At 41.4% G+C, this 25,577-nt stretch overlaps 3 protein-coding genes across 12 annotated transcripts; 1 reads left to right on the forward strand and 2 right to left on the reverse strand.

Moving 5' to 3' along the window:
* Positions 1–1,035: 1,035 nt before the first annotated feature.
* On the reverse strand, positions 1,036–5,766 carry dnase1l1l (deoxyribonuclease I-like 1-like). Of its 5 annotated transcripts, none has more exons than XM_061768926.1 (9): positions 5,591–5,766; positions 5,371–5,530; positions 5,213–5,268; positions 4,392–4,478; positions 4,194–4,315; positions 2,932–3,044; positions 2,653–2,810; positions 2,377–2,473; positions 1,036–1,430 (listed from the first exon to the last, which is right to left on the reverse strand). In XM_061768926.1, exons 1-9 carry the CDS (start codon positions 5,635–5,637, stop codon positions 1,350–1,352), a joined length of 921 nt encoding a protein of 306 aa, XP_061624910.1. In that variant the 5' UTR covers positions 5,638–5,766; the 3' UTR covers positions 1,036–1,349. The 5 variants fall into 5 exon arrangements, 3 of the variants coding, with proteins under 3 accessions (XP_061624910.1, XP_061624902.1, XP_061624893.1); XM_061768918.1 differs by having other exon boundaries at positions 5,213–5,301; XM_061768909.1 differs by having other exon boundaries at positions 5,213–5,530.
* An 857-nt stretch (positions 5,767–6,623) lies between these two features.
* Positions 6,624–19,463, reverse strand: LOC133475711 (GRIP1-associated protein 1). 5 transcript variants are annotated; one of them, XM_061769009.1, is made up of 14 exons: positions 19,217–19,463; positions 17,140–17,505; positions 15,512–15,596; positions 15,381–15,429; positions 14,892–14,919; positions 14,771–14,800; positions 13,956–14,051; positions 13,263–13,334; positions 10,336–10,464; positions 8,630–8,767; positions 8,410–8,545; positions 8,163–8,296; positions 7,268–7,384; positions 6,624–6,968 (listed from the first exon to the last, which is right to left on the reverse strand). In XM_061769009.1, exons 2-14 carry the CDS (start codon positions 17,479–17,481, stop codon positions 6,741–6,743), a joined length of 1,584 nt encoding a protein of 527 aa, XP_061624993.1. In that variant the 5' UTR covers positions 17,482–17,505; positions 19,217–19,463; the 3' UTR covers positions 6,624–6,740. The 5 variants fall into 5 exon arrangements, with proteins under 5 accessions (XP_061624993.1, XP_061624974.1, XP_061624983.1 ...); XM_061768990.1 differs by having other exon boundaries at positions 19,204–19,463; XM_061768999.1 differs by having other exon boundaries at positions 19,200–19,463.
* A 426-nt stretch (positions 19,464–19,889) lies between these two features.
* On the forward strand, positions 19,890–25,418 carry atp5pb (ATP synthase peripheral stalk-membrane subunit b). 2 transcript variants are annotated; one of them, XM_061769024.1, is made up of 7 exons: positions 19,924–20,083; positions 21,712–21,748; positions 21,834–21,979; positions 22,613–22,776; positions 22,968–23,093; positions 24,638–24,817; positions 25,177–25,418. In XM_061769024.1, the coding sequence occupies exons 1-7, from the start codon at positions 19,939–19,941 to the stop codon at positions 25,252–25,254; spliced, it is 876 nt and encodes a 291-aa protein (XP_061625008.1). In that variant the 5' UTR covers positions 19,924–19,938; the 3' UTR covers positions 25,255–25,418. The 2 variants fall into 2 exon arrangements, with proteins under 2 accessions (XP_061625016.1, XP_061625008.1); XM_061769032.1 differs by lacking the exon at positions 21,712–21,748 and having other exon boundaries at positions 19,890–20,083.
* Positions 25,419–25,577: the final 159 nt, after the last annotated feature.

Here is a 25,577-nt window from a genome sequence, read left to right on the forward strand (position 1 = left end):
ATATGTAGTTTTAGGGGTTGGCGCGACAACTCCGTCATTCTGCATCAAATTTAGCCCACCCCTGGTGCAAAATCCGACACATGACAGAAATCCAAGGCTTAAAATGAGTATTAAAAGCACATTACCCTCTTCTCTGTAGTAGGTTTTGTCCGGTTTTGTCGGTGACGCTCTTTTCCCCTTGGCCATCGCTTCTCTTATTTTCTTCTCGTATAGATTTCGGGTGGAGTCTTGAGTCCAACAGAGGTGTGTAATGAGCAATAATAACATCAACATAATGCCGCACAAGTAGCCGCGTGGAGTTAGCGAGAGATTTCGCTGCTCACCGAGGACAGGACCATGTTTTATCCCGTATTCATCGAGCAGGTCGCTGATCTCGTCCGCAGACTTGGCGCTCAGCGTGTACATATTGCTTTTGTCTAGATGACTGTTTCACGTGTTGTTAATATCCGACTTGTACTAAGTGTGGGTAGTCTCGGTTGCTAAAAATAAATAAACTGGGCAGCCCTCACAAAACCCGTGGTCGCTCCTTTTGCTGCGCTGCTCGTCGTCAATGTGCTTTCCTGGCGAACGGCGTGTAATCCGCCCTTACTTTCGCCTTGATGAGCAAAACAATCGCACGTTCGGAGTGTTTACTTCCGCCCCCCACCCGCCTCTTTTTTTTTTTTTTTTAGCGGTCGTCTCTTAATACAGCGCCGCCAAGCGGCTGGCGGTATTAATCACGTGCATAGTGACAGCGCTCTCCCTTCTGCCGCTCACAAAAATGTATTTGACAACCGAGCGATACTTCCTCATTGTATATTTTTATAGCATATGCAGACCATTCCAGAATTGAAAAATGAACCCTTGATTTCATACTGTAATTGTAATAATTTGTAATAAACGAAAAAAAACTGTTTTGTCCAGCTCAGCCATAAACGGTACACCATAAAATACTTCATTACTTCATAGATGATAGACATTTGGTACCAATTCTAAATAATACGACATTCAGGGTATTCACATTCAGAGGTTCCACTGTATAATGAATACATTTTACGTAGCCTGCATTTGGAAGTGGAGAGGATCAATAAATGATCAAAGACACTTCAAGTTTTGCAATATTTTCATTTCAGTGTTGTGCTGCAGGAATGGAGAAAAGGAGTGTTATGGTACCTGCTTGGTGGTGCGTGAGCAAGTACTCATGTTTAATTGGCGGACGAGCAAAAGCGATACCATGGAAGCAATAATATACATTCAATAAAACGGCACTTGTCAGGGCACATTCTAATTATTTATTTTTTAATCCATTAAAAAGCTAAACAAAATAAAAATAAAATAAAAGTACAGCTGATTCGAACTAGCCTCTCGGTCTACAGCTCACTTCGCAGGAGATAATGGTGGTTTGGCTTCAGGTCGACCTCGACGGGGAAATGGTCGCTCACCGCTAGGGCCTAACGTTGAAGCACAAAGAACTGCTGAAACCTCATGGACAAGAAATTAGAATGTAGAAAAGTTCATTGATTTCAATAGTTAAAAAAGTGAAACTTGTATACAGATTCACAAAACACGTAGTCAAAATACTGTACTATTATGAAGGTCAATTTCAAATTTCTCAATTCAAAATAATTTTGAGTGTTTGATAGCTGCAAGCAAAAAGCATCAAAATTATTTTAAAAAAATTAAATCATGCACTATTTCACTGTTTTGTGAAGCTATACACTGTGTTCCAAATTATCATGTAAATGTTATTCTTCTCTGATTTTCCTAAATAGTTGATTCAAATGACAGTTGGCATAATTTTCAAGTCATCAACAGTCAGAATGGAATTCAAACGTTTTTGAACAAACCTCCCAATGATAACAGTATATATATATATATATATATATATATATATATATATTTTTTTTTTATTTTTTATTTTTTATTTTTTATTTTTTGGGGGGAAAAATAAAAATATTTCAAATGCACTGTTCCAAATTGTTACGCAGAACATAATTTCAAGACATTTGACAGGTTTTAAGAACTGAAAATTGTCATTTATTGAATTTGGAGCAGTGGTCATATTTCCTGTAAGCAAATGCTTTTTCCAAAACAAAAACAAAAAAAAAAAATCATAAAAAGTTACATTTTGATATGGAACCCTTTACTTGATAGCATCTTTACAATTCTGATATCCATTAAACTTGTGACTTTTTGGAGAGTTTTTGCTTGAATTTCTTGGAGATGATTTTGTTGAAAAATAAATACGACTAAGCCTGTCGGCTCCTCTTAACAGCTTGATATATTCTTCGATAGTTTATTTTGTTTTATATTTAGTGAATGCCCCATTCACCGCAAATGACGTAGAAGGATCTGCGTAAAGTTGTTGTCATGAAATATATTTGAAACAATGTTTACCTCATCTTCTGTCAGATGGAAAGTCTCTTTAAAGTTGAACGGCTGAGCAGAGCCGGGCACTATGGTGGCAATAATCTCACGTCCGTGGACAATGATCCTGAAATTGGGATTCAAATAGTAATGGAAAAAAAAAAAAAAAAATTCCATACAGGAAGGCCAGAGGCCATGGAATTTTTAAACATATAAAACAAAACATTACTTTTTTTTTTAAATGAAGTCATCATAACTGGATGCTTCGGTAACTTAACTGAGACACCGCACGCCGCTAATTCCGACCTGTCGTACGCACAGCGCGTCTTCTCCCGAACGGTCGTGTCCTGCTCGTCTCCGATCAGCCACCGAAATTTCCGGTCGCTTCTCAGGCGAACGGCTCGCCAACCCTTGACGGTGACGTAGCCGCAGGCGGCGTTCAGGTCGCCCAAGATCATCACATTCTGGGCCGAAAGGAAAGTTGCACACAACACAAGTCCCCGGTTCTTCATCAAGCATATGGCGGAGAGACACCAAACAGGAGGTACTGTACCATGTCGGTTTAGGAATTTTCGAAAAGAGCACCTCTGTCTTCCACTTCCTGCAGATCTCCCTGAACACAATATACAGCTCGTCCATCTCCTTCATGGCACTTTTGGGGCTGGTGTGCTGGCCAATGAGGACGAGATCCTTCATCACTAAAAACAAAACAAAACAAACAAGCGCTGTCACGTGATGATGATTCTCAACTAGCAGGTCGGTGTCGGTTATTGAGTATATTGGAACAAATTTCATAAATGAATGTAACTGGTGTTTTTTTGTTTTTTGTTTTTTTTTTAAACGTCAGTTATATGTACAATGCTAAACAAATGTATTTAATCATGAAATTCAGCACTCAATATATGTTTTTTTTTGTTGTTGCCATAACGTCCCCGAATTAACAGCATCGGTAATTACCAAATTTGCTGATGGTTATTACTCACCTCCCCAAATGATATTTTTGATTTTTGATATTAAGGATTATTTGATCAATAATCAATAGGAGAATCAATTCCGAAAAGATTCGATAGTGATAATGTGATATAAAACCTGCCACATACTACAATGTTCGACATATGTTATTGCATTACTCTGTGTCTGACTGTCAGCTTTTTTTTTCAGTGCACCTCCACATCCTCATTCCACTTCCTTGGCCCATCATAGTGGAGAAAGAGAGCCCCCCCACCAAAAAAAAAATGAAGAAATAAACAGTTTATGCATCATGAGCAATTCATTGTGGCTCCTTCTGGTGTGTCACCTGGGCACCAGGGGGCAGTATAATACAGTCATAAAGATAAACAAAAAACACTTTCACTAATGTGTTCAAATATCTGTTTCTTAAATGGTTATAACACCCCAGCGAGTGATGCAAATTGTTAGCCCATCTATGGCGTTTTCCATTACGTGCAAGGTTTAAGCTAGCCGGGGGCATTCCTAAGGTAAAGTTGTTTGGTTGTTTTAAATATACAAAGTGTAATTCTCTTTGTTTTATATTTAGTTTGACAGCGCGGCAATTAACAGCTTGAAGCCTCTTTCAGTTGTACGATCTGTCAAAACTGCTGCTTGTTGCGTTCGCTTCCACCATAGAGCACTTCTAGCTCAAATTTTGGCTCGCAAGTCAAAGCAAAAAAAAAAAACAATGCGAATGACGGCTCGCATCATGTCGGGTCGCTCTTATCTCAAGGCAGAACTATATTTTCATTTCTCAGCTTTTTTTTTTTTTTTTGGTCTTCTTGTCAGACATTGTCAAGGGTGAACCGGAACGTTGATGTTGTTCTTTTTACGAGAGCGTAGTGTCTTTAGCTTACGTGTGGTAGGGGAGTGAAAGCGAACGATGAACGGTTCTCTGGAGAAGACATCTGTGTCATTGGTCCCCTGCACCTCGAGTTTTGGATATTGATACTGCTCCTTCACCTTCAGCACATTGTTTCTATGGAGATGATGAGCGGGATCAAACGCTGACTTTAGGATGACTTCACCCTGACCGTTTGTCGACTGTTTTTTACCTGTAAACGTAGACATACTGTTCCTTGTAGGTTTTCCTTCCAAGCCTCTCACTTTCAATGTAGGAATACGTGTTGGATTTGTCAAACCTGTGGAAAAGTTCAACAGTCTAATTCTGCCCGAAATTTGTTTTAAAGGAGACGTTAGGATTTTGTTTTTTTTCACAATTTGTAACAGTTCCCACTTGTTTTAATAACACGCCTTTATAACAAAAAACAAGAATTACAGTACAATTCCAATTGTTTTTTTAAAGCCTCTCGGAACCTAGCCTGTTTTGAGGGGGCGGTCCTGATCCTCATAAAAATGGGTGACTGCGCTCCCTGCCACCTCTAGCGCGTAACCAGTAAATGGGCGAACGAGGCAAGCGTGGAATTGGAGCCCAGAGCGCAGACAAAAACGAGTGTCGGAAACCAATGTGCATAATGGTGGCAGAAATCGAGTATGTGCCACTGACCAGAAGCTAAGCCTGTTGAACTCAGTGCAGCTCTGCTTACCTTTTGGCTTTGCCATAACAATGGTTTGGATCATGGCCATGGCTTGACATTGGCGGATCTTTGCCTAGCCTCGCTGCCAAGGCGTGAGAGGAAAAACTTGGTGTAGAGGCGGTTATTATGTAAATGATGTAAATGACCCCCACTGTTACATCACAAACCAGCAAAATTCCAAACGGCTCGCTCGCAGATGCATTTTCAGAAAAAGCCAGATAGCAAAATATTCGCTTGGTTGTTTAACGTCACACTTGGTGGGTTGGCAGGCAGTCCGGAGACTCAACGATTTGCTGCCACGCAATTACAAAGTCTGTTTTCCTTTCAGTTTGGCAAACCTGTTAAGATCTTTCACCAAGGCTTGTATTGCTCGTCCTTTAGAGTCGCGGACCTCCTGAATGAGACACAAGTCGCATCGGGAAAGAATCTTGCAAAGGAAAGTCAGACCAAAATCAACTGTCCAGTTTTGTGATGACATTGCGCTGATAACGTGTACCTTCAGTAGAATCCCCATAACTTTCTTGTTGTTCGCCTTGGATTCTCCAAAGCTCTGAATGTTAAAAGCGCAGATCTTCATGGAAAAAGCCGCGTTCAACGCACACAGCCCCACCGCGCACAGCAGAGCCGCAGTCCTCACCGTGTGCACCATTACCGCCCTGCCAATGAAAGAAAACTGAGCGCGATCCGCTTCCCGCAGGCCCGCCACCTCCTCTTACCTCCACTTTGAGCAACGTCCAGCAAGGATGGGATCCGTGTGCCGCATGACGGGGAACGTGCGGGTCAACTGCACGTTTGTATGGCCGATGTGCTGTGTCAGTGCCGTATGATAATAGAGCTTTATCTGGAACTGCTAAAAGCACTCAATACAATCAACAACGACCACATGACCACTCACTCACACAAATCAGCGTTGAGTGTGTTGTTTCTTTAAAAAAAAAAAACATTGGTTTGAGTGCAATTGGACAAAAGACAATTGTGTGTTTCATGGGTGTTGCTGTCCACACTTGACGAGAGCAATTTCTAAAGTGTTTGTCTCACCTGGAATATTTGAGTGCTGACAGAAACAGTGGTGAACTTGCAAAATAATGATACGGAAGTAATACACATTTTTCTACAAAACAAATTATCATTATTTTTAGTGGGAATAGTAGTGGTAATAGTGTCATTAGTTAGTATTATTAATTTTTAAAGTACAAAAGTGATACAAATAAACCTACATTTTCGAATTTATAAAATATGTCAAAATATCCTTTTTAAAATTCACTACGAAAAGTTGGGGAAGGTCTGACAAAGCTGAATTCAAGTCAGCCCATTAGATAATAATAATATAATAATAATGCTATAAATAAATTGAATTCAATTAGTAAAAATAATACATAATATATTTATAACTATTATTATTCTTTATATTAGTAGTAGTGTTATTAGTATAAGTAATGCAAATAAAAGGTATCAGTGCTATAAATGGAATTCAATTCTTAAATTCATTATAAATATATTATTGACATTATTACTATTAGTAGTACAGTATTATATTCAATACTGGTACTATCAATAAATTAAAATCTAAAATAATATATCATACTTTCACTTCTTTGTATATTTATTTTGTTTATTTATCGGGCTACAATACGTTAGTGAAAAATTTGGGGACAGGGCATTGACCTTCCATTTACAATTTTTATATTAATTGTAATTTAATAACAAAAGGAGTGATGACAATAATCTGTAAAAAAAAAAATCAATCAATCAACCATGACATTTTTATTGTAGGCATATATTATTTTCACACACTTTTGGATTCCAAGAAAATATCAACAACTAACTCTAAAACCGAAGGATGGCTATCCTCCAAATGTGCTGCGGTCAAATTGGCCTAAAACAGCCTGAGTGTTGGGCGGAGGTCATTTGCATGAAATAATTTTCTATCCGTCTCCTTATGTAGAAGTAGAAGTCTTCTAGTTTCTCTCCGAAAAGCAGATGCCACGGCTGCAAGACGGCAACTCCGGCCACAGCCAGCAGCAGCAGCAGCAGCAGCAGCAGAAAAAGGAGGAGAAGGAACCTGTACATACTCCGCAGGCTGACACGCCACATCTGCGCAAAGACGCAAGAAAGGCGTCAGCTGTGCTCATCGCGCTTTCTTTTTTGACTTTCAGTCATTCATGAACCGAACATGCATGTTTTTGGAAAGTGGGATTTCACTACGTTAGCTTCTACCACATCCTTGTCACGCTTTAATGTTTTATACTGGTGGTTAATTTCGTTGTCACACTTGTGTGACGGTTAATGTTTCATTTGTCATTACAATTAAAGGAGTGCTTAAAGAGTGTTTTTTGAGCTACCACTATGTAAGCATTAAAGAAGCCAAAACTGTACACACGTGCGCCGCTTACCGGTTCGCTGCGGTGGCGGCCGACTTTCCCGAGCTCTTCCCTGCACTGCGCCAGTCGAGCCTGGCCGGCCTGAACCTCTTGCTCCAAGCTTTGCAGCTCAGTCCGCAGGGCTTCGCACTGTGCAATCATTCACATGGACGGGCAATTTAGTCTTGGAAGGAGGAGGAAGCGCTGGGAGAAAACTCTCACAAGCACACAGACAGGCTCGAAAGGAGATTCAAATCCATAACGGTAAACCACAAATTCCCATCTATCCGTCCATTTCCTGTCCCGATTATCCGCATCAGGATGGCAGTGGAGCTGAACTCGGGGTGAGAGGCAGGCACATGCCAGACTATTCCAAGGTCACTTATACACTGCGTTCCAAATTATCATGCAAATCATATTTGTCTCAGATTTTCCTAAATAGTCAACGGACATGAAAGTCAGCATCATTTTGAAGGTATCAAATGTTAGAACAGAGTTGGAATGACATTTGGTCATTAAATTCGAAGCATTCGGAGGCCATACTTACTGAAATCAAACAAAGACATCTTAACGGGTCAAGTTACATTGGAACATAGAAACGCTTCTTTGATAGCAGCTGCACAATTTTGACATCCATTGAGCTCGGGAATATTTTGAGAGTTTCCGCTCGAATTTCTTCCGGCCCCGCGTATGCTGCGATAACTACAAGCAGAACTACGGGTTGAATTCATGATGGTTTGAACAAAATGATGCACGTTTTGAGTTCAAACCATCATGGTTTGCGGGTTTGGTCACGTGACATTGGCAACGCACGCGTGAGAGCCGTCGTGAGCAAACCGCTGCTTGTTGTGAGCCCAGTTCAGCTCACTGCCACCATCCAGCGCTCGCATTTTAAATCTTGGAGAGACTGTGTTCTTGGCCCAGTCACCTCCTTCTCCTTGGAGCGGAGCACCTCCTGGGTGTGAAGAAGCTTCTCCTCCACGTCGCAGTCCCCTTTCGGCGATGCGGCTTCTTCCTCGGGCGTACTCTGAACGCTCACGTCCCGTCTCTCCACGCTGTCATCTGTCGGACATGTTTTGACGTGAGTTCTCCGTGTCCAGTGGTGGGAAGTGTGTCAGTACTTTTGCCACCCCTGGTCCATGTCAAGTTTCCCTCAGAGAAGATTAAAGGCTTACCGCTGAAGTTCTGCGTTCGGTCCTTCACGAATTGGTAATATTCCTCCTGCAGGCTCAGGTTAAACTGCAGCTTGTTCTTCTCTCGTCTCAACGACACTAGCTCCTCGGTCAGCGTCGCTTCTTTGATGCTGGACAGCTGCGCGCACCATTTTCACACCCACCTCCAGTTGAAATGTCGGCCCCCTCGTACAGTACATTACAAGGGCGTCCGTGTACCGACCTCGATATGGCTTTCTTGCTCTCGCGCTCGTTCGCCGCTGGCGTCCAGCTCCTGCCGGAGTTTTTGACTTGTGAGCATCAGCTCCTCGTAAAGGCTCTGCAGCCTCAGGACGTCCGCTTTTGCAGTAAGCAGCGCTTCCTGGTGGCACATAAGTTTGGCACGTGTGGAAAAAACGTTTGAGCATTTATTCAATAACCTTAAAGTCCATGTACTAGTACGCTCTTTGTCCTCCCTCGTAAGATAATTCAGTGCACTAGTAGAATGACTTTCTTACTAATAATGTTGGTTTTTTTCCCCACTACAAAACTGTGCACTATAACTTTCCTCTTTCAACATTATTTGAATTCTACTAGTAAACATCTGGTGCTTCACTTGTAGCCCTAGTAGTGTGCAGATGTCAACAAGGGCACAGTTTTGCCTCACTAGTGACATGTAGTTGTCCCACGCGTAGGCTAAAGTTGTCCTACTAGTGTACAAAAATGTCATACAGTAATGGAAAGCAGTATTGGGAAAAAACATTACGAGTAAGACAGTGGTTCAACTAGTGCACCCTAGTCAAAGTCAGACACAGGGCGTACTATGACATGGATCTTAAGATGGATATCAAGGTCATCTCCAAATGCTTGACACCTGTTTAAGAATTTATTCGATAACCTTGATATCCAGCTTCTATCTTCAAGTAAATTGTTTTACACTACTGACTTCCACGAATGTATGACATTTCTGTATACTAGTAAACAACAACAAACAACAAAGTTTTTTGACATGTTACGAGTGAGGCAAAAGTACTTGTGAGCATTTTGGTGCCACTACTCGGGTCAAGAAGGCTACTAGTGCATGACACACACCTACTAGTTGGGCCTACTAGAGTTACAAGTGCAGCAATAGTTCACTCGTCAGGTTTCATGTGTACTAGTAGGACAAAAGTGGAACTAGTAGTGGAAAAAACATACAGTACTTGTGCACCCTAGATGTTCTACTGGTGCACTAGTCTTACTAGTGAAGACAAAGAGCATACTAGTACATGGACCATAAACTGGATATGAAGGACATTGAATAAATGCTGTAAAGGCTTTCTATAGGCGCAATAAGAACAACTGTTTATTACCCCAACCGGTGTTCATCTGTTGTGGTTTGTCTATGTGCAGCATCCTGTCTCCAGTTTTTGATTAACAAACCTTTTTGACTTTTATTTTGATGACGGTGGACGACTGCCTAGCACGTCTGCCTCACAGTTCTGGGGACCGGGGTTCAAATCCCGGCCCCGCCTGTCTGGAGTTTGCACGTTCTCCCCCGTGCCTGCGTGGGTTTTCTCCGGGTACTCCGGTTTCCTCCCACATCCCCAAAACATGCGCGGTAGGTTGATTGCAGACTCTAAATTGCCCGTAGGTGTGAATGTGAGTGCGAATGGTTGTTTGTTTCGATGTGCCCTGCGATTGGCTGGCGACCGGTGCAGGGTGTACCCCGCCTCTCGCCCCAAGATAGCTGGGATAGGCTCCAGCAGCCCGCGACCCTTGGGAGGGGAAGCGGATAACCGGTTTTGCACAATCCTAGTATGTTGTGACAAAAATGCAGATTCGTGTTGGCTCAATTTCACATTTTTGTCTTGAACTCACTAAATGTAACTGTGGTATTCGTGTTATCATTAATATTTCATGTAAACGTGTTCCTTGTTAGTAAATTGACTTGACGAGCTGATGTTTGACCTTCAGTGCGACGGTTTTGCTGAGGTCCTCGTTTTTCTCCTGGATGTCCCTCTGAGTCTTCTCTTCAACCGTCACTCTCTGCTTCTTCATTTGGAGCACCAGTTTCCCCGACGCCTCCTTGGGAAACATCTGTAAGGATACGCATGCGTCGTCAAATCTTCGAGGGTGAAACACGAGCCAGTGGCGCGCAAAGCGACGCTTCTACTTTCTGTTTTTGTTTCTATTGTAGCTGGATAGGACCTTCGAGCGCAGGGGTGGGAAAACTGAAAACTGTCATAACGTATCTAATTAACCAAAATAAATACAACATTTTCAATGTATATGTCATAAAGAGACTGCCATGGTGTGATATTTTTTAAATAAAAGACACAAACCTTTGCTGAATATTTTATATCATCACTGAGTCTCATGATACAAAAAAATGTATCTTTTAAAACTTTAATCTGCTACCATAAACAATATTTATAGTTTAAGTAACACTACACTGGGCCTGTCACCGAGTTGACAATGAATCAAATTGCACTGCAATGTGAATAAAGATCATTTAATCTATGCATGTTCAAAATCGATTTTTTTAAAAACCGTTTCTGGTTTACATGATAACTGTATTGTGTGCAGCAAAATTCATTTCAGTGTCACAGATTGACAGCTTTATCAGGGACAATCTATTGCTCATGAAGTACAAACCCAATTCCAATGAAGTTGGGACGTTGTGTTAAACATAAATACAAACAGAATACAATAATTTGCAAATCACGTTCGACCTATATTTAATTGAATACACTACAAAGACAAGATATTTAATCTTCAAACTGATAAACTTGATTGTTTTTAGCAAATAATCATTAAGTTAGAATTTTATGGCTGCAACACGTTCCCAAAAAGCTGGGACAGGGTCATGTTCACCACTGTGTTGCATCGCCTTTTCTTTTAACAACATTCAATAAACGTTTGGGAACTGAGGACACTAATTGTTGAAGCTTTCAAGGTGGAATTCTTTCCCATTCTTGCTTGATGTACAGCTTCAGCTGTTCAAATGTCCGGGGTCTCCGTTGTCGTATTTTACGCTTCATAATGCGCCACACATTTTCAATGGGAAACAGGTCTGGACTGCAGGCAGGCCAGGCAAGTACCTGCACTCTTTTTCGAAGAAGCCACGCTGTTGTAACACATGCAAAATGTGGTTTGGCATTGTCTTGCTGAAATAAGCAGGGGCGTCCATGAAAAAGACGTTGCTTGGATGGCAGCACATGTTTCTCCAAAACCTGTATGTACCTTTCAGCATTAATGGTGCCTTCACAAATGTGTAAGTTACCCATGCCATAGGCACTAACAAAGCCCCATACCATCACAGATGCTGGCTTTTGAACGTTGCCTCCATAACAGTCCTCTTTGGCCCACAGGACACGACGTCCACAATTTCCCAAAACAATTTGAAATGTGGACTCGTCGGACCACAGAACACTTTTCCACTTTGTGTCAGTCCATCTTAAATGAGCTCGGGCCCAGAGAAGCCGGCGGCGTTTCTGGGCGTTGTTGATAAATGGCTTTTGCTTTGCATAGTAGCGTTTCAAGCTGAACTTACTGATGTAGCGCCGAACTGTATTTACTGACATCGGTTTTCTGAAGTCTTCCTGAGCCCATGTGATGATATCCTTTACACATTGATGTCGGTTTTTGATGCAGTGCCGCCTGAGGGATCGAAGGTCACGGGCATTCAATGTTGGTTTTCGGCCTTGCTGCTTACATCCAGTGATTTCTTCAGATTCTCTGAACCTTTTGATGATATTATGGACCGTAGATGATGAAATCCCTAAATTCCTTGCAATTGTACGTTGATGAACATTGTCCTTAAACTGTTCAACTATTTTCTCACGTACTTGTTCACAAAGTGGTGAACCTCGCCCCATCTTTGCTTGTGAATGACTGAGCGATTCAGGGAAGCTCCTTTTCTACCCAATCATGGCACCCATCTGTTCCCAATTAGCCTGTTCACCTGTGGGATGTTCCAAAAAGGTGTTTGATGAGCATTCCTCAACTTTCTCAGTCTTTTTTGCCACCTGTCCCAGCTTTTTTGGAACATGTTGCAGCCATAAAATTCTAAGTTAATAATTATTTGCTCAAAACAATCAAGTTTATCAGTTTGAACATTTAATATCTTGTCTTTGTAGTGTATTCCATTAAATATAGGTCGAACATGATTTGCAAATCATTGTATTCTGTTTTTATTTATGTTTAACACAATGTCCCAACTTGATTGGAATTGGGGTTGTATATCTTAGACACTAAGTGGCAGCATTATATCAAACCTGCTGATTAGTGGATGTTTGAAGAACACAATTTACTCATAAAAGTCTGCCTATTCACTGAGTCAATGGGCTATCGAAGACCCTCATTCAAAAAATATTGTGGTGGGACACGTCATGGCATTATATGAAGAAAACATTATTTCTAAAATGTGTAGCAACCTGGAAAAATAATTTTTTGGGGGGAAAAAAAATCTTGTGTGGTGTGGGAAGTATAAAGTGTAACTATCATTTAATGCTACATCAACAAAGGCATGCTTTATTTTGGAAGAGGTAAGGACCTGGGACACCTGTGGCCACAAAAATATTTGAATAGAAACCCCCTTTATTGTTTTGGATAGATTAATATTTGGCTGTTTTTTTTTTTGTTTTTTTTTTGCTTATACTTGTGTGACAATTAATAATGTTAAAATGTTACCTAAATTATTGCCTGTACATAATAAAGGTTTGATGATGCTAAGAGTCTGGGCTTGGAAATTTTGTTTTGAAAGTTGAACAAATCAAAGTTTGACCAGCCTCACAGAATAGATTGTGGTCAACTTTGAGGTACCGCTGTATGTGTGTTTTTACTTCCACCAAAGGATCAATATGCTGTTTTTTGTTTGTTTGGTTGGTTTTTACCTGCAGGCCAGCTTGCAGCTGTGTCTCCAGAACCTTGATCTTGTTTCTCAGCGCATCCTCAGTGCAGCGAGCCTGCGGGTTTACAAAGGAAATGACTCGCTGTCATGCTTGTATTTTGAAATGATTTTTTTTCACGTGCAAAGAAAGACAATTCTTGACAAAAATTCTTTTTAAAGTGGAACAAATCAAAACCGTCTGTCATGGGTGTTTCTAGCCCATTTTGGGGGCTACTGAAGCACTCCCAGCACTCCTAAAATGTGAGGGATCCCAAAAAGATTTTTTTAAACTGTACGTTGCTTTTAAATAAACCTCAGAATGTGTAAAACCACAATACAGCACTTGTTTGTAATGTAATATTTTAACAAAAATACAGCAATAGTACTCTTCCACTATGCTGTCCATCCTTAACAAGCTGACCTTCATATATAAAACAGAGTACACACAGAATCTGATTCTGTTGATCGACATTGCACCACCATGTTTTCATTTTAAAAAGCCATCCGTAACGCACCCCTTCCTGTGTAAGACTAACAACTTGCGCTCATCTTCAGAGGCAAGAGCGGCGGCAGGAAACCGCAGAGCTGATCGGCCTTCCTGAGGTGACAGCTGCCATTCCTCTGCCGCTTCCATGACTGAGATGAAGCATCTCCAGTCTTAAAACAGGCTTTCCCGACTCGGAATGGTCGCACTTACGTTCCATATTGTTTTCAAGGCGTTCTGCAGCTGTACAAACAACTCCTGCAGCGCTGCCACTTTCTTCATGATGGCCTCCTCCCTCCACAGGCCCTCCTTGATAGAGGAATGGTGTCAGAGAAGGTTAAAGATGTGACTCTGCCCTACTAGCATGAAATACATTGGATATAACAGGTCTACACACCCTTGTTCAAATGACAGGTTTTTGTGATCTAAAAACATGAGACCACGATAAATATTTCAACACTTTTCCTCACTGAAGTTTCCCAAACACGTGGAAAAGTATGTTATGGTCCGATGAAACCGAGGTCGAACTTTTTTTTTAACCATAATTCCAAAAGGGATGTTTGGCGCAAACACGACAATGCTCATCACCGAAAGAATACCATACCTATAGTGACGCATGTTTGCGGCAACATCGTGATTTGGGGCTGTTTTTCGTCAGCTGGAACTGGGATCTTAGTCAAGGTGGAGGGAATTATGAACAGTTCCAAATAGTAGTTAGTGTATGCACAAAACCTTCAGACTTCTGCTAGAAAGAAAATAAAAGTAAAGAAAAGCATACTAGAAGAGCTGAACTTTATTTGGGGTTAATCAGAGGCCCGTTAAATGGTGGAAGGTGTGTGCTGACTCCCGTTTAACATGCGTTTGAATGTGATTGGTTAATTCTAAATACAGCTCCATTCCAGTTATAAGATGGTGTGCACTCACAAACTTAGCATACTTATCAGCAGAATGGTGACAACGCTATCATGAAAACAACTCGAAGCTTACACCTTCACAATAAAATATTGAGGGACAACAACTAAGTTCACCTGCATGTAGTCCTGTAATTGCAGAATATCCTGGAAAATACAAATGAAGTTATGATGTATGACTTTGTGTCATGGTTTTCATGTCAGTAAAAATAATTGTCAAAAATGTTTGCAAACTCACTGATTCTTCGATGGTCACGAGGCCTGGCCTGCAGAAGTGAACCGACAAATACATTTGCTTAATTTAACAGTAATTAGCGTTATTTAACACACACACGCGCACACAGTGTACTGTTACACACTTACAGTTACTGTCCCCTCAAAATAACTCAACATACTGCCATTAATGTTTTAACTGATGGCAACAAAAGTGAGTACACCCCTTAGTGAAACTGTCCAAATTGGGCCCAATTAATAATTCCCCCTGCGCGGTTTCATGTGATTCATTAACGTTACTAAGTCTCAGCTGTGAATGGGGCGCAAGTGAGTTCTGCTGCCAGAATTGCGAGCAACGTTGAAGGGGTGGGGTGAGCCTGTTTGTGCCGACTAAACAAATTCAACATATAGAATGGAGCCTCTTCACAACAAAGACTTTAAAGCTGGCCACTCCAAAACCTTCATTTTGTTTTTGAGCCATTCAGAGGTGGACTTGCAAAGAGATGTCACTCACTCTGTCTGGACACTGGCTTCTCTCATCCTTTTGTGGGAAGCGTGCGCTGCTTGGTAAAGATAAAGAAAAATGATCAGATTTAATAGTGTGCTGCAAATACTTTTAGTATTTAGTACATTATACTGGAGTACCATTCAGCCACCCATCATTGTTGACAGTGTCTACTTCATTTTCCGCCTTGACTAATTCGTCCTGCACCATCATCTTCATCAAAACCTGGGAAGGCAAGAGGAGGACGTGAGCGCCTCGTTGTCATCTTGTCCCATTGCAAGCGGTAGTGGGAAGTCATGAAGTAAATGCCACATTCTGTACAATCTGTACTTTCTATTCTTGACTTTGTCAAAATAGGCTGTGTACTTTTTTTCAACCTCTGTGGCTGGCAACACAAGTTGAGATCTTGATTGATTGAGCGTCTTTTGACCCTTGGAGGAGGTTAAGTTTTTCCGCCTCTAATAACCTCTTGTCCGGGGGAATTTATAAAGAGAGTGGGGGTTGATGCACTCCCCAACTAGTTGAGAAACCAAAAAAAGCTACATGTAGGACCAACAATCACACAACAGATTCGGAAAAGCAAGATATTCCCCATCCGTGGCCTTCTTTCAGGTAATTGTGTATGCTGACGGCTAGAGGAATGATTTGTGGCGTGACATTTCTGTGCCAAAAAACAAACAAACAAAAAAAACAAAACAAAACAAAACAAAAAAAAACCCACAGGATTCTGGCATTCAAAAATTATCATGCATGAGATGTATTTTTTCCAGTGGTTATCATAACCTAATTTAGCATTTTTGTAACTTAGTTTGTTGTTTTGATGACATAAATGCCATTAAAATGAAAGCCAACGCTAGCTCTTGGTTTTGAAAGCAACAACATGCTACATGATCATCACTCAGTCTCATGATAAAACAACAAAACTTTTTTTTCTCAGTAAGAGCACTGCATTTTTATATATTATAATCTTAATTTTATTATTTTGTATTATATTGCATATTACATTATTATTTTATTTATATTACTATATTATTAATTTACATAGCAATGTAAGTTAATAAGAAGCTAAAAAGTTAATTTAACCTTGCATAGCTTTGTAAATTAATAATATAGTAATATTAATACAAATGTATAATATGCAATATATCCATTCATCCATCCATTTTTTATTTATATTTTTGTTACCGTTTCTCCTCACGAGGTTTGCGGGCGTGCCAGAGCCTATCCCAGCTATCTTCGGGCGAGAGGCGGGGTACACCCTAAACTGGTCTCCAGACAATCGCAGATATGCAATATAATAATAACAATAATACATACAAAATAAATAATAATAATAAATAATAACATACAAAATATTTATAATATATAAAAATATAGTGCTCTTACTGAGAAAAAAAACAATAAACTTTTTATTTTGATAATTTTTATTTACTATGTAAGTTAATAATAGGGGAAATTATTTTGTGTGAAGAAGTTTTTTTCCCCCCCCTCCCTAGTGTCCCAAATGACCAAAACGGGTATTGTAAATAACTGACAGTAAAAAAAATAAAAATAATAATAAATAAATAAATAACATTTTAACTTTACATTTCAGAGAAAGTCCTTTTTTTTGTTTTTTTTTTTGGTATTGATTTTTTGCAATGACATAAGTACAAGGCTTGAATGGGCACTCCTGCATTCGAGGGGCGTCTTTCATCCTCTCCCAGGTATGCCTACTTCGACTTCAAGTGCAGCGCGCGAGTGCTTTTGAAAAGGGAGCACAACTCACCGGCTCGTCGCTTTGCCGTGGGCCGAGCGGCTCCGACGCGCTCCACGGAGAGGAAAAAGCAGAAGAATAGCAGACGGCGACGCTCGAGAACCACGAGCTTCTTCTTCTGCGGTGGTTGGCGGGCGGCGGAGGCAGCGACCTCCTCCTCATGAACTCCACTTGTCGCCGGCTCTTGAGCGTCTGCTTCAGCAGCGCCGCGTCGCACTCCCGTGCGGGGATCCGGCATGACGTGACGTTCGTGCGTCGTCGTAGCTGCTCATGTTTCTCTGCTCTGATCTCCACTTTGCGATCAAAGTCTCTCACGGGGCACACTTGAAGCCCACGGGGACAAAGCACGTCCATAACCTGTGTCAAAATAAACACTCCCTTCGCACGCACGCACACACATAATTCATTATCACGCCGAAAATGTAGAAAGCCATTTTTTTGTGTCCTACTAGTGTGCAGAAATGTCACGCCCAAACGTTTTACACCAAGTAACACCTCAAAAAAAAAAAAAAAAAAAAAAATACAAATAAAAATACTTACCACCATAATGACCAACGTTAAAATACAGTTACCAAGTGGGCCCAAGTGTTCATCAAAACGTTTATTTATTTTTCTTAGTGATAATGCACAATTGGAACATAAACATTGCACTTAAATATAGGGGGGGACGGCGGGGGACTAAACTGTACCTACATTATCCATCCATCCATCCATTTTCTGAGCCGCTTCTCCTCACAAGGGTCGCGGGCGTGCTGGAGCCTATCCCAGCTGTCATCGGGCAGGAGGCGGGGTACACCCTGAACTGGTTGCCAGCCAATCGCAGGGCACATACGAACAAACAACCATTCTCACTCACATTCACACCTACGGGCAATTTAGAGTCTCCAATTAATGCATGTTTTTGGGATGTGGGAGGAAACCGGAGTGCCCGGAGAAAACCCACGCAGGCACGGGGAGAACATGCAAACTCCACACAGGCGGGGACGGGGATTGAACCCCGGTCCTCTGAACTGTGAGGCTGACGCTCTAACCGGTCGGTCACCATGCCGCCACCTACATTATCATTGAATTAAAATGTTTTGCGCATAAAAATTAAATACAAATTAGACCTGAATAAATGTTTGAACACAAATAATTATAAATCGTTAAATTCAAATGTATTGTACTTCACCGCGTAATACAACAGAATTGTACTTAATAAATTGCACTGTACTGGATTTGAAAAAAAACAAACAAAAAAACAAACAAAAAAGTTTAAGCCACTCCATGTTATTTAATTCTGTGATACTTTTGTGCACCACTAGAGGGACCCCGTGTACCACCAGTGGTACTCATACCACACTGAGAATTACTGCTGTAGTGAAAGACATCACTAGTACAACAATGTCGTTCTACTAGTGAGCTGAATTGTCTTACTAGTGAGGCAAAACTGTGCGTTACTAGTACTACCAGTGACATTATAAAATTCTACTAGTTCATGTCTCGTGCTTCACTAGTAGAAGTACTAGACATGTAACATGTTGTTGTCCTTCTGGTATGCAAAAATTACAGAGTGGAAAAACACAACATATATATATATATATATATATATATATATATATATATATGTATATATATATATATATATATATATATATATATATATATGATTATTTAACATCAATAATGGCTAAATAAAGGTTAAATAAGGGGGAAAAAAATAGCGATGCTGATTTCCGCAAGTGTGAGCATGTCGTTGTGTGTTAGCATTAAGCTAGCAGATTTGGGCTAATGACAATGGCAGTGCTACTGTGTTGAATACTTTGCATCAGTAGAAGAAATATGCTATTTAAACGTGAACCAAAGAGTTTTATGTTACTAAGCAAGTACAAGTACATGACTTATAAATGGCGTGCCATAAAATTGTATTTCGTTTAGTAAATACACCAAATTCACTTTGTTCTATGTTCAACATATCTAGCTGAGTGCTGAAGGACACTAGTTCGGGAGAGTAGTAGATGATAAGGGAACACGTGCAAGGAAATGCACAGTCAAAGAAAGGTTTTCTCGGAACGCAGAAATCAGAAGCCCACCTACCACGCCATCTCACCCAGATTGCAACACTCTTCACGCGACAATTCAGAAATCCTCCATGTTTGTCCTCCCCACTCTTCGAAAAGGTCGTTGTGCTGGTCTGACCTTTTACACGTAAATCTTTCTGCCGACCACAATTTTACAGGAAGTGAAGTTCCCTTCACTAGCACGTCATATGTTCCTCTATCTCAGCAGCCACTCGTGGCAAACTGATGCCTTACCAGGCTGGGCCCAAAGATTACAGACAGATCAAGTCCCCACCTGCAAGCCGCCTGCATAAAACCTACAGCGGCATTTGGGGAGGGAGACGACCCACGCGCACGGCACGGGGCGAGGTGGTGACGAGATGACCCCGCCGCCGGCCCGCTCGCTCGCTCGACCTGTATATGGAACACCGCGGCAAGCGTTATCCAACCTGTGGTTCACACTGCAGACATTCCAACGCATACTGTAGAAAAATAGAGTGTTTCGCGTCTTCAGCGTATTCAGCGGACATGCCCGCAGCGTCCGACAGCTGGGAGCAGGTTTCTATTTTTCACGATTTTGGAGCCTCATTTTATATAATTGGCGATTTATTATTATTATTTTTTAAATTCATTCAAATTAGGCAGGCTTGTTAACAACAGTCTTCTCCGTCGTAAAAAGCCTTGCCCGCTTGTCAATGTTGAACTCAAGCTAGCGAGCAACACCATCTCGCGGTAATTATGTGTAAGTGTAAGTTGTTTGTGGTCTCGCGAGATGTCGTGGGCAGTTCTCGTTCGCTCCGCCATCGTCGCTGCTCTTTGCAGAAGGGCACGAAGAGACCGAAGCAAGGTGCCCGTTGTTCCGAACGACTTGCCCCTTCCTTCATCAACCATGCTGTCCAGGCTCGTTCTCATTTCAGGTATGAACTCCTCGAGTATTTTAAGGTAACTTATTAAACGCAACTTAATCATGCCCCGACAAAGGATAAGCACGTATTTTGGGTAAAGATGAAGGGTAAAGTGAAGGCCGCGCGCTGAATGAGTGACTAGCTAATGGCTAACGTTCTAAGCGAGAAGTACTTCTAAATACGTTGAACGCAACGCATACATTGTCGGGAGTTATTTGGCCGACTGTCGACGGTACATATTTCCATTTGCGCTTCAGCAGACAACGCGTTAGCTTGGGAATACAGAGTACGGGTCTTATCCGCACGGTAGCGCTTGACTGTAGATGTCACCTTCTTGTCACAGCTAGCGTGGGAACTGCTCCGTATACTTTTGTCTCTCTAGAGCCATGGCACTCTCATAAGTCTAGTCATAATGTGCATTTTTAATTGATCATTACAACTGATACCGTTTTTTTCGGCATGGCATTTTGCTTTTACCCCTCCATGTCTAGGTATGCGTGTAAGATTTCGAAGATTCATCGATTTGATCTTGATCCCAGTGATATAATGATCATTTTCCTGTGACAAATATGAAGACATTTAGGGGTCTTTAAAACTGGTGAGAATGCACCAATGTCTGGCCAACGTATTAAAAAGACAATGGAGATTTTAGGTGTGACATTTTTGTTGTTGTTGTTGTTGAATTTTGTCCTTAATCTTGTTTTCAAAAGGCTTGTATCATTTGAAAGCTTGCTAAACAACAATAGACAACAACAAAAAAATGATGAGCTTATGTGAAAGTCATTCTAGGAAGCCAAGGGCCCAGTTTAAGCACTCAAACATGCATATAGAAACAAATTAAGAGTCAAGAATGAACAAACACTCCATACGTTGTTAAAAAGCATAGGAAGGAATATATCTAGCATGCTTAAGAGGCATTTGGAGTTGATAAAATTAATGAAATTGGAAGTGACGGAATAATAATAGCAGGTCAGTAACCTTACATCTAGGGACTTGGCCAGTGGCGGGTCCCAAAAACGTGTGTAAATCGACTAATTGACATCACAGTTTGCAGGAGCATAGAAAACAAAAAACTGCTGAAAACTACGTAGGGTAAGACATTTTTATTTACGGTCGTTTCCGTGTTCGTCATATTTGGGTGCTTCTTGTTGGCTACGTACATCCTGTTTCACGTCACTGTTCTTGGCGTCATGACTCGCGAGAAGTCGGCGTTTCTCACACACGTAAAGAGCTTTGGTCGTAAATATTGAACACGTTCATTATTTAAGATTGTCGGCCCCGACCTGTTGTTTCAGACCCTAAAATCTGGACGCATCCACTCTTAACACACATCTGACCAAATGAACAGTTTTATAGGATAATCTCATAAGATTTAGAATTGTCTGGCATTTGACATGCTTGGTTGGGAAAGGGCAGTAACGGCACAAAAACAGGCCAAACAAGTAGAAAGAACAGATGTCTATTTTCAAATGTAGGAACTAAAAGTTAAAAAGTCATCAGAAAAATCACCCACAAAGTACAGGTACCGGAAAAATGTACTGAAATACTGAAAAGGATTGATCATTTTGATTAGGGTTGAAGTTGATTTAAGGGATTCAATCATTCATATTGATTAATATTGTTTTTTGTCTTGTTTGCAGCTAATGCCTTGAAAGGCAGCGGCCCCCTCGGAGCTGGGTGTGTGCTCAGAAAAAAAAAGGATTTTAGACTGGTGATGTTTCCTTTTTGCTTACTTTTATCTATTTATTGTTTTCCCGTTTAGTGTGGTCCAGGCATCTCGCTCCCTGCACTCATCATCCCAGAGTCTGGCCCCGGTTCCCTCTCTGCCAGAGAAAGGAGGCAAAGTCCGTCATGGCATCATTCCAGAGGAGCTTTTCCAGCTCTTGTACCCCAAAACTGGAGTGACAGGTCAGTTGAAATGAATGGAAACACAATTATCCATTCCAGCCCTTGTTCTCCTTCTGGTTTGTGCGCCTTGGTGCCCATAAGGCAGTATAATGCAGACATGAAGGCAAAAACAAAGAAGAGTTTCACAACTAGTTGACTCACTAAACTGCAGTAATACTGCTAGTTTTTCGTAGATTATATGTAAAAAATCTGTTAAATTGTCTGTCTACATGTGTTTTTCCACCGTTTGTGTTCAAAAATCGATTGCTTTAAATCGCCACACAGATTCTATTTGTTTGGCTGCCTATGACAATTTGCATTCTGTGCTAGCTTTAAGCTAGTACAGAATTTCACTATGTGCCAAAGTGCTTGCAATCGTGTCTCAAATTTTTGGTCGCAAGTTAAAGCAAAAAAAAATAGGCCGAGCGACGACTTGCCGTGTCTTGAAAAACTCAAGTTGGGTCACTTTGTAAGTCAAGAAACCATCCAGCATCATAAAGTGCGTCAGCGGTGTGGAACAGACAACACGTCTGAGACAGACAACACGTAACCGGATCAGACTAATTGAGTCAATTTTGAACTGACTCAATTAGGTAATACCCCTGCCCTTCAGTAGGTTAATACCTGGCAATGAAAGCCCCTCCCTTTATCTAGGACCTTACATGCTGGGCACGGGCCTCCTCATCTACATGCTCTCCAAGGAAATCTACGTCATCAACCATGAGACATTTGCCGCTGCCTCCATTGGCGCTGTCATCATCTACGGCATCAGGAAATTTGGTCCCAGCGTCGCAGCTTTTGCCGACAAACTCAACGAGGTTGGTGGACGGGTGGATGAGATCTATTCACACAAATGTGGACCCCTTTTTACGTTAAACTGCGGGGTTTCCATCAGCTTTTTACGTACAATACACAACTCACAAAAAGTCCTGACATTTCACCTAATTGTGAAATATCCCTAACTTTTTGTCAGCAGTCTGGGTTTCTAAAATCTTCTGTGTGTTTCTAGGACAAAGTGGCCAAAGCTCAGGAGGTGAAGGACTTGGCCATGTCCAGCCTAACTCAGGCGACTGAGGATGAGAAGAAGGAACAGTGGAGAGTCGAGGGCCGATCAATGCTATTTGACGCTAAAAGGGTACGTCAGCATTTCTTTGTTTGTGGGTTTTTATTCATGATCTGGCACAAAGCGGGTGTTATCCAGCCCACCATGCAGGTCGGGAATCAATGAAAACCTCAGACCAGTCACCCATTTTGTACATTGCTTGGAGCCTTTCACAGCCGATCCTTGACTGTTTGACAGCCAATCGTTGGGCACATATCTGAACAAACAAGCGCTCACACTGACGTTCACACCTATTGACAGTTTTTGGAATGTGGGAAGAAGCTGGAGTACCTGCAGAAAACCCACACAAGCACAGGGAGAACATTCAAACTACACACAGGAGAACCTAAGCTGAGGTTCGAGCCTAGAACCTCAGAACTGTGAGGCATATATGCTAACCACTCTTTCACATGGCGTCGCGCAAAACAGTGAGCACACAAAATGCTCATAATGAAGAATAAACATTGCACAATCGTTGCATTCTAGTTTGTGGCCTCGCCCCCTGAGGACTTTATTATATCGCATCATTGAGACATTTTGTCGACCTCTACTGCCTCTAAGCCAAAACTGCACCAAACAAAGAATCAATTGGAAGCAATTACAATTTTTTTTTTGTTTGTTCCTTTTCTTTTTTGAAATACTCATCATGATAATGCGTACATATCGCACATTTGCCCTATTTTGTTTATAGCCACAATTAATAGCCCCACCTTGACTAAAGCCCACACACAAAATGTGGGCAAAGTCAAGCTCAGTTGCATCAGATGGCTGAAAATACACAGTGTAGCAAAGTATGAGAAATGTGAGCCTTGTGTCAAATGGTCCCACACCATAAGATGCTATTGGAATTGCACCAAAACATGAACTTTTACTTGCTGTTCCGGTTTCTTCTGCAACCTTATAAGGCCGACGCACACCGCACGATGCGGCCAAACCAGAGTTTGACTCCGCCATCGCAAACAAATGACAGTTGGCAACTCACCCCCACAAATTAAGTGAATGGTTTTATGGATGCCCTGAACGGCGAGCCTGTGTAGCGTTTTGAGGCTCCGCATACAGTATATTGCACTTCATCACATTTATGAAACCATCGAAACATAAGAGTAATAGTTAACGAAAGAAATCGGGTTGCTACAGAGAGAGGATGAGGGCAAGAATGAAAAATGAGATATTTTTCAAGATGCACGCTCGCTCCCATTCATTTGATTGTACATACCGCTCACAAAATTAGAAATGTGTTTGGTTGTAAAACACAATATATGTATTACTTTATATACTGTGTTTGTATTGCTTGGGAGCGGTGCGACGGCAGTCTTGTCCCGCTCGCTTAAAATCTGGAAATGTATTTTTAGCTTGCGTGAAAGATTGTGCATTTTGATTGGGTTGTGGCCACACGACGCAAATTAATTTGCGATTCAAATTTTAATTGGAGCAAAATCATTGGCCGACTGATCGGCCACTCACGGGTTCGGCCGCATTGTAGTGAAGCCCGACAACAAGATGTTCACAGCCAGCCTTTTCTAGCTCGGGTCGTCCATCAAAGGTTGTGTAGTCACAGTGTGTCTCTTTATGCTCAGAACAATGTAGCCATGCTGTTGGAGACCAACTACAGAGAGAGGCTACACACGGTGACCAATGAGGTGAAGAGGCGCCTGGACTACCAGATTGCCCTGCAGAACCTCCAGCACCGCATGGCTCAGGAGCACATGGTCAACTGGGTGGAGAAGAACGTCGTGAGCAGCATCACCCCTCAGCAGGTGGCTTTCCTCTCATCGGGCCCTCGCCAACTCTTACATGTGCTCTTCTGAACCAGTTAAACCCTATCGTGCTGATTTAATGTAATTGTTGTACTTTGAACACAAGTTTCAAATATCTATGCTGAAAATACTTGTTTTGTTACATTGCCCTTTTTAAGAAAGTAACAAAGTGGGTCAAATGCCTACTCAGCTTCTACATAATGAGATTTGTGACAGTCACTGTAACGAAAAGGTATTGGAATGTAACGCGGTATAGTGTTGTTGGCAGTGTTTCATTTTTCTTAGAATTCCCATTGTCATACTTCCCTTTTAAATCTCCTGAGTGTCCTGCTGATGTGCACGTGTTGGTTGTGTTTCAGGAGAAGGAGAGCATCGCCAAGTGTCTCACAGACCTGAAGGCTCTGGCCAAGGCCACTCATGCCAAAGCGACCGCCTAATCTGTCAAGTCCCGAGCGCCACTTGAACCCCCAACTCATTGTTCCAAGACGAGACGGGCACTTTTTCTTTTACAGAATAAACTATTTGCCCCTTATAGTCGGTCTCTTATGGGTGTGTACAGTATTTCCACATCAAATAAATGCTTGTCTTTACTGAACCTCAATGGTGTGATAGTTGTTTTTTTTAATTTTTTAATTTTTATATTTATTATATATTTTTTTATATAAACTCTTCAACATTTTCAGTATCGTTTGGATGTCGTGTTCCAGGCATATGGCATGTTCACTACTTCTATGGACACATTAAGTTTCCACCTTCCCAA

Source organism: Phyllopteryx taeniolatus, chromosome 1 (genome assembly GCF_024500385.1).
Source record: "Phyllopteryx taeniolatus isolate TA_2022b chromosome 1, UOR_Ptae_1.2, whole genome shotgun sequence".
Classification (NCBI taxonomy): domain Eukaryota; kingdom Metazoa; phylum Chordata; class Actinopteri; order Syngnathiformes; family Syngnathidae; genus Phyllopteryx; species Phyllopteryx taeniolatus.

Bases quoted from the DNA above. Each gene is read 5' to 3' on its own strand.
- atp5pb (XM_061769024.1), top strand. From the start codon at position 19,939: ATGTCGTGGGCAGTTCTCGTTCGCTCCGCCATCGTCGCTGCTCTTTGC. The intron at 21,980-22,612 runs GTCAGTTGAAAT...CCCTTTATCTAG, and splicing joins CCCCAAAACTGGAGTGACAG to GACCTTACATGCTGGGCACG. The intron at 23,094-24,637 runs GTACGTCAGCAT...CTTTATGCTCAG, and splicing joins TGCTATTTGACGCTAAAAGG to AACAATGTAGCCATGCTGTT.
- dnase1l1l (XM_061768909.1), bottom strand. From the start codon at position 5,637: ATGCGGCACACGGATCCCATCCTTGCTGGACGTTGCTCAAAGTGGAG. The intron at 4,316-4,391 runs GTAAAAAACAGT...TCATCTCCATAG, and splicing joins CAGTATGTCTACGTTTACAG to AAACAATGTGCTGAAGGTGA. The intron at 3,045-4,193 runs GTAAGCTAAAGA...TTTTGTTTTTAG, and splicing joins CTTTCACTCCCCTACCACAC to TGATGAAGGATCTCGTCCTC.
- LOC133475711 (XM_061768972.1), bottom strand. From the start codon at position 17,673: ATGGTGGTAAGTATTTTTATTTGTATTTTTTTTTTTTTTTTTTTTTTT. The intron at 15,597-17,139 runs GTGAGTTGTGCT...TTGCCTTCCCAG, and splicing joins CACGGCAAAGCGACGAGCCG to GTTTTGATGAAGATGATGGT. The intron at 15,430-15,511 runs GTACTCCAGTAT...ATCTTTACCAAG, and splicing joins CAATGATGGGTGGCTGAATG to CAGCGCACGCTTCCCACAAA.